This window comes from Oncorhynchus kisutch, linkage group LG8 (genome assembly GCF_002021735.2).
Source record: "Oncorhynchus kisutch isolate 150728-3 linkage group LG8, Okis_V2, whole genome shotgun sequence".
Taxonomy (NCBI): domain Eukaryota; kingdom Metazoa; phylum Chordata; class Actinopteri; order Salmoniformes; family Salmonidae; genus Oncorhynchus; species Oncorhynchus kisutch.
The window spans coordinates 59,071,323-59,083,402 of record NC_034181.2 but is presented as its reverse complement, the minus strand read 5'-3'; the positions used below and the strand labels follow the sequence as shown (position 1 = coordinate 59,083,402).

The following is a 12,080-nucleotide window of genomic DNA, read 5'->3' as shown; positions in this document are numbered from 1 at the left end:
ACATGTCAGTTCATGCTGCAAGAGCTCTGGTAGGTTGGAGGACGTCCTCCGGAAGTTGTCATAATTACTTTGTAAATCTATGGAAGTGGTTGAGAACTACAAGCCTCCTAGGTTTTTTAATGAAGTCAATGTACCCAGAGGAGGATGGAAATTAGCTGTCCTCCAGCTACACCATGGTGCTACTCTACAGAATTTATTTGAGGCTACTGTAGACCTTCATTGCAAAACAGTGTGTTTTAATTATTTGGTGACGTGAATATATTTAGTATAGTTTTAACTAAAAAGGGTAACATTTTTAATGTTTCACTATTTTTATTTGTTGAAATTCACTAAGGAGGATGTTCCTCCCCTTCCTTCTCTGAAGAAAACACAAACACACACACACACACACACACACACACACACACAAACTGTTATCATTTCCCTGAAGATATTTTTGATATGGATAGACAAAAACAGACCTTCAAAACTACAACTTTTTTTCTGCAAGAAGCCATGTTTTCAGCAAGCTTGTTGAACAAATGATCTAACCCTGAGTGCTATGCTTCACATATTATTTAAGAACATAAAATAAAAAGTATTACTTCACAAGGAAGTCTTAATTCAAGCACTTGAAAGGTAATTGAGAAAAACAAGACTCAGCCGTAATAACCCACTCCTCTCCCAAATGTTATTTGACCACCTCCAAATAACATTCCCCCATGCTCCCATGCTGTGTTAAGGGCAATGCTAAAAACTAAAGGAGTTAGCTATGGTACAGTGAATGTGACTTGGTCTCGCTTCACTGACCGATTACTAATGTGATTTTGAGCACGAGGCTGTTTCTTCGTTTCTGTTCAGTGATGCCGATGCATCGTTTTCTTTGAGTGTATGATGACTTGTGTTTCAATATTATGTAACCCCTGGCCCTTATGAATAAAATCATAAAACATAAATGTTCTAGAGCCTAGTCAGTAATTCATTTAGTTTTGTCTTTTATTAGATGCCTATCATTATTAGGCAACCTTGTGTGACCAATGGTCTGTCTTGAATCATCAGACATTTCATCCACGAACCTGATGAAATAAAATGACAAAAATAAAACTAGCTTGTATAACCTCAACCCAGAAGCAATGAGAGCCAGGTCTCTTACCGTGAACTTTTGGATGTAGTCAGACACGCTGAAACCTCCAGTGCGTAGAAGGAGAGTTCTGTAGACAGAGGTCCCCATCACTTTCTCTCTGCCTAAAAGGTTAGGACCTACAGTTCTCCATACCAGGGTCTCTATGCCTTATGGAGAATGGGGAAGCCGGGCCCTCTGGGTACTGAAACATAGTGGAAAAGAAAGATGGGTACTGACAGAGACAACTCTATCTTATCACCCGGTGCCTCGTCCTGTGCTGTAGCCGGGTCCCTGTCCTGTCCCCTCCTGTATTGATATCAGCACTGCACCAGCACCACAGCCGAGCCCAGAGCGAAGAGCACTTCCTGCAGGGAGATAACAGCTGCCTGAGATTAGGCAGGGTATGCACGAAATGTGAGTGTCCTGCTTTATTAATAGGGGTTCAGATTGGCCTTTTTGTTTTGGAAAGTCTCTGTGGGGGTCCTCCTCCCACCCAGTGATGATGAGAGGATGATTCCTAGTCTGAGGTGAAGAGAGCCCGTTCTCAGATCTCTCACGAATGCCCTCTCTCTGCACCCCACTGAGGTTAATACCAGTTTACCCCACCCTGTTCACCCCTCCGTGTGTGTTTTGAGTGCGTGCGTGTGTGAACCTGTTAGGGATCTGATCCCACACGACTCTGCTTTGGGGCAACAGAAGGTGCGTCACCAACACTCAAATGCAGTGGCATCGTGTTGCTGGTCTTAACCTCAAAACCACCCAAGTCTTAGACTCAGGGAAAAAGAGGACTCCTCTCAGCCTGGCAGCAACAGGGTTTCAGGTGGGATGGAAAAGTCTTCACCTCCTGGCAAGCATCCCACTGCAGTTTTTTCCTCCTCAGACAGAACACCTTGTTGAGAAGTGCAGGGTATTTTTGGGATATTGTCTACAGGCTCTGCTGTCCGCAGGGGAAGTGTCAGCTCCATGATGCAGGAAGAGGTATGCACGCCAGAGGGATGATGTCACAATGGTCCTAAGGAGATGATGATGATGATGGTGCACATTGTCATTATCACTGACCTGTTAACCTGTCACTGTGTATGTACACGTGCTTGAGCCACACATATGACATATCTATTATGAACAGCATGTACTAGTGTGTGGCTGGTGGGGCGGTGGACTGTTACAATGCCATAATCCTCCTTCTGATGTGGATGCTGCTTCAGTTAACTGTCTGCCTTTAGACATCACAGGACAGCTGGTGGGTAAGGGAACAACATGATTCAAACTGTTGTCATGACTGGTGTGTATAGAGTTTTACACGTTCTGTCTTAAGTTGTACACAATCTGTCTTTCTTGGATGCCTGACGTGTGTGTGTCTGCCTCTGCTGTCGTCCTTGTCTCTGCCTCTGACTCACTTCATGTGGAATGGTACTCAATGTCCCGTCCTCTCCGACCAAAGTTTTTTTGTTGTCAAAACAGCCCACTGAGTCCTCCGAGACGGATACACAGGCACTCTAACATGACTGTTAGATATAAATGGAAAGCGCGATGATTCTTCCGAACAAGACTTAACAGGGGCGTTTCATCTCCTGAAACAATATGTTGTTTACAGTACTGTTCACTTACTGTAGCTGGTCCCCTGGACGCTGGGACTTCGGAATGACTGTCCAGTATTTCATTGAAAGAGATGTTTCTACCACAGGAGGTTGGTGGCACGTTAATTGGGGAGGACGGGCTCGTGATACTGGCTGGAGCGCAATAAGTGGAACGGTATCAAATACATCAAACACATGTTTTGATGCCATTCCATTTACTCCGTTCTAGACATTATTATGAGCCATCCTCCCCCCAGCAGCCTCCACTGGTTTCCTTAGCGTTTCCATCTAAATCCAGAGTCAGAGAAAGAAACAAGCAACGGCGGAAGATTCCTCTCATGTTCTCTTCATCCATCAATCCGTTTCATAAAAAATAGCTGGACTGACTAATGTTCCTTGAATTAGAGTGGCTTATAATTATATAAACCCCTTTTCATGTGAGGTTTGTTCATTTGAAGACATTTGATTCAATTCTTTCTGGCATATATGATGTCATAGCAGAGGAGACTGAGAGATCAGCATTTCACAAAAATGAACACTTACTGTGATTTTTGTCAACTAAGCACTTGATTATAATGTCACTGGATTGCCCTCCAGTGGTTGAAAGGGAGACTACATACTATATTAGCATTTCAATGCCAAAGAAAAGGACTGTACCCAATTCAAATCGTATGTGTTCTGCTTTGAATTGTCATTTGAATAAATCAAATGATTTGGCTTTCAGCATGAATCCTTTTCTCAAATGACAGGCAGTAAATCTGGTCTCTGTATATCACCGTAGCAGTTGGTTACCTGAATGCTAGCACATAACCCTTGTAGTCAGTCTAGGGGCTCTTTCTTATCTTATATGACAAGCCTTCTTTTTTCCATTAGGCAGGAAATATCATGTTCTTCCTGTCAAATGGCTTCTTGTTGAATTATGGCATAATTTTTTACTGTGTGTTGATGTTTACAAACTTGATGATAAAGTGTGCACTTTACACAATCCCATGTCTTCTGTGTAGCACATCAAATTGTATTAGTCACATGCGCCGAATACAACAGGCGCAGTAGACCTTACATTGAAATGCTTACTTACGAGCCCCTAACCAACAATGCAGTTTAAAAAAGGAACAAGTAATTAAAGAGCATCAGTAAAATAACAATAGCGAGACTATATACAGAGGGGTACCGGTACAGAGTCAATGTGTGGGGGCACCAGTTAGTTGAGGTAATATTTACATGTAGGTAGAGTTATTAAAGTGACTATGCATAGATGATAACAGAGAGTAGCAGCTGTGTAAAGGCACTCAAATATACATTTGCATGCAGTAATTTGCGCATGTTATGAAGGGAGTAGGGTCTATAGCAGAGAAAGGGTAAACATTTAAATGTTGGTCTAAGGACATGAGGAGGGGGGTTCACAGTTTGACATTTGTTTACCAGTAGGCAACATACTCAAACACGCCTGACAAGCATGGATTATATGCAAGCTATTGTATTGTGCAGATAATAAACCGAACAGATTCGATTTAAAAAGTAATACTGTTAGAAGGAATATTAGCTACTGTATGTTTAATCATTTTTATAATAATACAATTGTCCTCAAAATTCCTTAAGAATATAAAGCTAATAATATACAGTATCTCATGTTACATTGGAAAGTAGCCAGGTTACATGTGCCAAGATCTGAACAAAGAACTCTCTCCCTGGTTAATGAGACCACATGCGAGTCATGTGACTTGGGGAACCCTCCACACTGAACAAACAGCAACTTTGTTTGAGTAAGAATAACTGACTTTTAGTGTGCACATGTCTCTCTCTCTCTCTCTACACCCCTCTTCTCTCTCTCCATCTTTCTGTCTATGGGCCTGGGTGCTTAATATTGCTCACTTCACTATTTCCTGTTAGATATAAACCCAGGGATCTCAGTGTTCCTGGGGGCATGTGGTAATAGGGCATGGTATTCAGGCTGGGCCAGGCATTTCATCATTAACAGCCCTGCCCAGCCTGGCCTCAGCGTGTTCATTTCAGCCCCACTACCAGCCATATGCAGTTATGATCCATCTGCAAACAGTCTTACTGTCATCTTTAAACTTTCTCACAGAACAGTGTGTCATTTCTGAAATGTGTTCATCAGGTAGCGTCCGTTATCCTTCTGCCCTTAAAAAGATCCAAATAAGGTCTGACTGCCTGAGTGATTCCCATTAACAATCGATTCTTATATCAGTCATATTCTACATTTCACAGAAAATACTAATTTTCTCAGAAAAGATCATTAAGATTGAGTTTCAGTATTTGACTAATATCGTCATGCCTTTCTTTTCAAATGTGCTTGTAGATAGTGGACGGATGTGCATTATTCAGTGTTTGAATGTATTCGACACAGAGGCCCAATGTGAAAGTAGACACCCATCTCCTGTGGTTTTGCATTGCAACAGGCAGGCTTTACTCAAGTATTTTATGTAAATGATGGCTTTGAGAAGAAAGAAAATCCCGGGTTCACCCTGAATCCCTTCTTCGTTGTGTGTATGTCTCATCTGAGTATTTGGGGGAAATTAATACGTTTTACGGCAGCCAATCCACATAATCCCAATGACATTAAAAAAATGCATCCTGGATCATTTACAGCCATATACTGCCAATGCCCTACTCTTATGAAACATAATCTGGGTTCTGTCAATTTCAGGGAATTTAAGGGTCAAAGTTCTTTAATCCAACTCTCAAATAACCTTTGCATTACTTCACTTAGATTCTAATGAATTACTTTCCCCCTTATAGGAACAGTAGTGTCTTTTGTTTTTACTCAGATGTATTTCCCATAGGGACATGCTGAGCACTGCCTCTTTCTAGTTCACTGAATGGCCACAGTTTCTCGCAAGGACTGAGGTGTCAATAATACAACACACAGAACCCTTTTCCGAACCAAGAAGAAAGTCTCGTCATTACAGCTCATCATTAACAGCCCTGCATCGCATATTAAAATGCCAGCAGTGTTTCCTCTCAGGTTTCACTCATTGTATGAATAACCAGGATATGATGTAAGCATGTTTCTGTACATTCATACATGTATACAATACAGTTGGGTGAACAAAGAAGAGGCCAGGCAGTTGAAAATGTCTCCAACAGGATTACCCTGTGAGGTTGAAATCTGTTGAGAGTTCCATGGAAACTGGGATGTGTTCCAGACGGATGAATCGTTAATGGCAGGGCCTTTCCCCTGTGGAGGGAGGTAGAGCAGAGCTGGAGAAATGGCAGCAGCAGCTGTCTCCAGGAGAAATGGGCAGGTTACAAGCAGGTGTCTCAGGGGCCCAGTCCATCCCTCACTGCCTGCTGCAGGGTAACGTATAGAGACATGAGAGGGTTGGTAATACACACCATTCACTAGTACTATAGTGTATGTGCAGTAAATCAACAATGTACATCACACTCTTAAATAAAAAACTAACATTTGCCCATCTGACAGTGGTGGTTGTGATTAATCTATTTTAATGACAAAAGAAGTCACATTAAAGAGGATTTGCCTTTGACATTTAAATGACAGGTGTCAAATATTACATATTTAATATAATGTCACCAATAATGAAACAAAATATAAAATAATATGCACTTAAATTAAGATAGTACACAAGCATTATAAATACAAATGTACAAGGCCTTCTCCCAAAGCCCTAAGCATGATACAAAATATATTGAACATTATGTTCCAATGGCATCTAGACTTAAATAAACAGTGTTTACTAGCAGTACAAGCCAATAACATTATAGAAGCCAGTTACAATGCTAGGATGGACCTCCATACTTCAACACATGTATGCCCTTTTTTAATAGAAATGATTTGCATTTGTTACTGACAGCTGTATTGGTTGACATGGTGATGAATCCTATACCTATACCATATCATCAAATATATATAATATAAAATGTGATTAAAAGATAAATATTCAGATGTCCTACCCACTCCAATTCCATAAGCTTCTCTCTAAAGACAAAAGTTGGTTCCAACATTTCCTCTTGAGCAGAACAGATGCCTGCTTCCCCATGTTCCCCAACATCTCCATTTTCCCAAGGCTTCGACCAATCCGACAGGGAGTTCTTTGGGTCAGAGTTCATACCCTGTTAAGACACACTGTGGTGGTCATCCATGGGTCTCTCCACAGTAACAATCTTAGGTTTCACATGTCAATCCCTCACAGCAACTATCTGGTCTGTCTATAGGATCAGTCTTTGGCCCAGGATCTTTCGGTTGATCTCGGCCAATGCCACCGAAAACACAAATGCTTTCTCATCTGAGAGGTTGGCATAGATATCAACTTCTTTCTCAAATTTTTCTGGTAAAAGAAAACACAAACAAAATGAATAATCAACATACCTGGTTAATAGAGAAAAACCATTGAGAAACAGACATAATTTGCATGTGGCAACAATAACCTTGTGCAATATATTAACATAATTTCTGTCTTCAACAGAGGAGGAACATGCATAATGTTATTTCTACTCATAGATCAGCCGCTAAAGCACAGGCAAAGTCAGGGACATCATGATTTATTCATGAGTGAGAGAAGAGAGCAACCCTCTCTGTAAATCATTCATCCAAACACAAATCCCCCAGCTCTGTCCCAATACTGCACTAATTAATCGCCAGCCTTATCTCCTGTGACTGGAAAATACTGAAACATGACTAAAAGTGTCAGCACAAAACAATGAATAAAAAAGCTTCGAAAGTATCTTGGAAACGCTTAATATCTTATAACTGCACCATGTCATTGAGTGTCACCTATAGAGGCTTTTCATTCTTGTATTACCTTTCTCCTCCTCCTGCTTCTTCAGCCCAACTGTCTTTGGCCTGCCCCGCCCTCTCCGGATCTGATCCGATTGGCTGTTAGAGCGGCATCGCCTTCTATTCTCCATGTCATTGGTTGACGGAGAGTTGATCTTCTCTCTGCGAATTCTTTCAGTTCTCCTCCTCTTTGCATCCAACTTGTCTGAATAGACCAGAAAAATAAGTTTTACAATTGTTTTAGCCCTATAAAATTGCAATATAGAAATGAAATATGAATGTATAATAATGTATGGCCTTCAAATATGTCACAGTGTCAAATGCATCATACATCCTAAGGACAAATTGTCTTATGCCAATGACTCCTGTTTAAATGTATGTTGCGAAAAGTATATGGGAAGGGCATATGGTATTAAACATCTTAGCCTCCAATTTTTCTCTCTTCCCAACCCCCCTCCTCCAACACACCAACTGCCTTAAAATAACAACAGTATAAGAACAGAACAGAAACAAAATAACTCCTGTGATTCCATTGCATATCTAGCATCCTAGGTGTGCTGTTGCCTCAAAACCACTTTAAGTCATTGAATCAGTGGAGTGTTCTGTGGAGTGTTCTTATTACCAGAGCAGGAAGTAGGCCTATATTTCACTGGGAGTTTCTGTCTAGTGGCTTTAAAAAAAAAACTTCCTCTTCAAGATCGTCAATTACCAATTTGCTGCTTCCTCAGTGGTGTAGGTAGTGAGTGTGCACTTGGTAGTATTTAGGTTTAAAAATAAGCACGGATTGAAAGCGGAAGATAAAATAGTGATACAAATAGAAAAAAATATTTGGTGCCCAAAAGGGTAACACTTTATAATTGTGTAGCCGCCCACCACTAACAATATTGTATCAACATATCATTGCATAGTTTTTTTGTAACTCTGTAATAATTGCATAGCAATGGTGTTGCTATTAAATTCAATAGAGTGTTTCAAAGTCTGGACAAGGCCTGAAAATATATTTTCTACATCAACCACGTTTCTGCTATGAGAATACACACAACTTCAGAATATCCCAGGAATTCTAGCCTTAGCAACAGCTTGCCCAAACAGGAACACACTTCCTCTTCAGACTGACAATATTCTCATAAAATTGCAACATAATCAACAGTCTGACAAAACTGTTGCATTCCATACTGTAACATAAACATCATATCGATAATTTACTACTTCACCTTTTCCAACGCTAAATTCTCATAGTCAAGAACAGCTGACATTTTTAAAAAGGCCATCGAAAAATAACACGGTCTTATATAAATATGTTCCACTAAGGAATCCTGAGTGAGCAAAAAAATAAATACAACTCTCTGCACTTTTATCCAGAAAAAAATGGTTCTCAGTGCAACCTTGGTCTTCATATTCAACAAAAATCATGTTTTATTAGTGTCTGTTTCAAAGTTACAAAAAAAAGTACTGAAATTACACAGAGGAGAGGAAAATTATTAACTATTTAAGGAGAGGTGGAAGCCAAAACCCATCATTAAAAATCACAGAGCAGAAATTCAAGACACCTTCCTCTTCAAATGGAAGAAGTCTTCATTGCCTTCAAGATACTTATTAACTACAAAACCTCAAAGTTCATTCGGTATCATGTGAAACTAATTACATTGTATCATGAATCGAGAGAAGATGTGAGTAATTCTACTCCCTAAACTGTCTAATACTAAGTGTATAATAAAACCAAGGTTCTCAGAAAGGCATGTTGTGTTTAACATTCCATTGATAACTCTGGGCACTGTGGCAGCCTATACAGATGATTTCACCCCTACCCAGATTTTCATTTTTTAAGTACGAACCTACATTTAGCATTCCACTCACTCCATCTTTAAAAATCAAAACAGCCGCATTGTATTGATTCACGTTTGCTTCTCATTCTCTAAGGATGAAAAAAAAAACGTTGCATAAATGTGTTTATTATCAGGTAATAAAGTAGTACTAAGCTATTTAAGGCTATGGGCAGTAGCACATTGATGACATGCACACTGACTATTTACTTCTGTTCCATCTATCTATCTACCTATCTAATCCTCACACTTTCCATATTTGACAGGATCAAAGCAGCATGAGCTGGCATTTCATAGGTTATATAACAATTCTGTATTCTAAGGTATTTTCCTAATCACCCTTTGGAAATAGTTTAATCAAATCCTGTTAGATATCTGTATTCTGAACATGTAACATTTCATGAAAGACAACATGATCTAACTCTACTGCTAAATGTAACTTTTCACAGAGAGTGGTACAGGCTTCCTTATGCTACTGCAGAAGCCTACAAGAGAGAACTGAGGGAACAAGCTTTTCAGTCAGGAATTAAATATCCCATCCCCCCACTTCTTGCAGTAGGCTACTCACTCAAGCAAATAGCGATTTAAGCCAGCCACCACTGCACCACTCAAAAATTATACTCTGATCCAACTGAGAACTGGGGAGGAGGGGGCGGGGGCAAATCAATAATGACCAAGGTGAATACAATTCATTACAAAACGGACAATTCAATAATGACCCAGATTAATACAGTTCATTAGCTGAGTTTAGTCATGTATTAATACAACTACATTCTGGTTACTTTATCCCCAATCTCATGTTGAATGTATTACAAGCTCATAATAAACAAAAAAATACCTAGGTTAATAAACATTGTAAAACTGAGTGTGTGAAGAGAACATCAAAGAAACTATTTTTAGGCTCCTGAAGTATGTGAATTTACCTATTGCTGGTGGTGATCTCTCACCCAGTTTGGCATTTAGAAGTTTTCGACTAATGAATACATAGCCACAAGGACAAGACTTGCAAGCAACTGGAATCTAAAAAAGAAACAGGTTTAAACATGGTTAATATAAAATATTCCTCAAAATTGTAGCAACTGTGTTGATGAAGTCCTTTATGAAGCATGGGCTACATTGCAGAAGCTATATAAACTTGTTTAGTATTCATTTGTTTGTTATAGTTAAACAAGGGCGTAGCCAGTGTTAACCCCCATGATAACTACTGCCCAACAATTGTGATATATTAGAGGACTGTCCTTTGTAATTCATGGAAAAGTCCTTGGCGCAATCTAGCTGAAACTCGCATCACATATTTTGGACACGTGCCGATAACAGCGGTGACATAAAAAACATTCTAATGAATAAAGCGTTTTCAAATTGAATGTAGACTGGTAGCCAACACATTATTTGTGAAAATAAGTCAATTAATCAATGCAGTTTACAGAAATAACATCAAGGAACGATCTAAATGCTAAATCCAAATGTCGCCATTTGGTATAAAACACGATGTATTTGTGTAATATGTTTGATTTTTTTTTAAACAATATATCAAATATCAGCAATGCAGCTAAATGTAACGACATTTCAACGCACTATATTGTTCTAAGGCTAGAGTGAGTCTATGATTGGCAAAGTCAGATCAGGATGATAAACCAGTTTCAGTCAGGTTACAGTATTACAGTGTATCAAAAATAAGGAAACGTCTAGCTACATTTGGCGAGCGATAACATTCCGACTCGTTAACCGGATCAACGTGTCGTTGTCAGCAATTACTAGCTGTAGTTGATGTACATTGTAACATAGTGTTTGAGATCTAATGCATATACTAATTTAAGTGATTAACCTGATATTTGCATTAGATTATACTATGTTGCTCCAGATCTAGCCTATGTTGCTCCAGATCTTGAATTCATAGGCAACCATATGGGATTGCAGCAGCCTACAGTGGCTTTAAATCCCATGCTTGTGAGCAAAAACAACATTATCACTAAGTCAAAATATACCAAAATGAACAATATCTATACATTTTCTCACCTGTTGGTCGCACTCAGGGCACGATTTGGTAGCCATTTTTACTTTCTTAGCTTTATTTACCGACATATTCTGTTTCCTTATCCGATGATTCCTTTGAAAAAAGCCTACTTCAACGCCGTAAAACTTATTTCTGCAATACATGAAGTGCAGCTGATCTTGCTCAGGCGGACATAAATGATACAAAAGCAATGACCATGCGCACTGAAGTCAATGAGAGAGAGACTTAATTATGCTTTTCCTTTACTATGACGTGGGGCATGCGCGCAACTCAGCCTAAAAAACAGTAGACTACATACAGTAGACTATAAAATGTTCAGCAGAATTCTTGCATTTTTATCCTCTCTACTGAGCATGCGTTACTCTCTCACAGAGTCGGAAAACAGGGCTCAGTTGGAACCAATGATTTATAAATACACTAGTGACTAGATGACTGAAGGGGGCACTGTGTTGAAGCCACCATGCCTCCATTTTGGCACTCACCCACTGTTGTACAAATATTTTGGGAGCAATAGAAATGCATTTATTAATGCCTACATTCGTTTTTGCCACATGTATACTATTACAGATACCTTAATGCATACTTTTAAATTATATTATATTAAAAAAATTAACAGATATATATTTTTTAATTCCTTAAATAGTTAGATCATTTAGATTACTAATGTTACTGTCCCCAGTACAACAACAAAAATACTTCAATACATGTCATTTTGTCCTTGAAACATTTGCATTCATTCCTATAGAGGGCTGTTCCTACTGGGGAGTACCAATATGGCCGATCTGTGGCTTCAACGCCTCTCAAC

The 12,080-nt window shown here is 39.3% G+C and overlaps 2 protein-coding genes across 3 annotated transcripts in view; both read right to left on the bottom strand.

The window, feature by feature from the left end:
- LOC109895488 (myosin light chain kinase 3) overlaps positions 1–1,662 on the bottom strand; it is a 38,785-nt gene extending 37,123 nt beyond the window's left edge. Inside the window, exon 1 of the mRNA XM_020489196.2 lies at positions 1,133–1,662. Within this exon, the coding sequence (XP_020344785.1) occupies positions 1,133–1,210 (78 nt within the window). The 5' untranslated portion in view covers positions 1,211–1,662. The remainder of the gene's footprint in view (positions 1–1,132) is intronic.
- Positions 1,663–4,078: 2,416 nt separating this feature from the next.
- LOC109895490 (UPF0547 protein C16orf87 homolog) lies at positions 4,079–11,641 on the bottom strand. 2 transcript variants are annotated; one of them, XR_002255992.2, is made up of 5 exons: positions 11,278–11,641; positions 10,185–10,281; positions 7,464–7,643; positions 6,616–6,989; positions 4,079–5,991 (listed from the first exon to the last, which is right to left on the bottom strand). XR_002255992.2 is itself a non-coding variant. In XM_020489199.2 (4 exons), the coding sequence occupies exons 1-4, from the start codon at positions 11,416–11,418 to the stop codon at positions 6,871–6,873; spliced, it is 537 nt and encodes a 178-aa protein (XP_020344788.1). In that variant the 5' UTR covers positions 11,419–11,641; the 3' UTR covers positions 6,131–6,870. The 2 variants fall into 2 exon arrangements, 1 of the variants encoding a protein (XP_020344788.1); XM_020489199.2 differs by lacking the exon at positions 4,079–5,991 and having other exon boundaries at positions 6,131–6,989.
- Between the last annotated feature and the right edge of the window lie 439 nt (positions 11,642–12,080).

Excerpts from the sequence above, each read along its gene's own strand:
- LOC109895490 (XM_020489199.2), bottom strand. The coding sequence starts at position 11,418 with ATGTATTGCAGAAATAAGTTTTACGGCGTTGAAGTAGGCTTTTTTCAA. Across the intron at positions 10,282-11,277 it reads GCCCTGAGTGCGACCAACAG|ATTCCAGTTGCTTGCAAGTC; the intron begins GTGAGAAAATGT and ends TTTCTTTTTTAG. Across the intron at positions 6,990-7,463 it reads GAAGCAGGAGGAGGAGAAAG|AAAAATTTGAGAAAGAAGTT; the intron begins GTAATACAAGAA and ends TTCTTTTACCAG.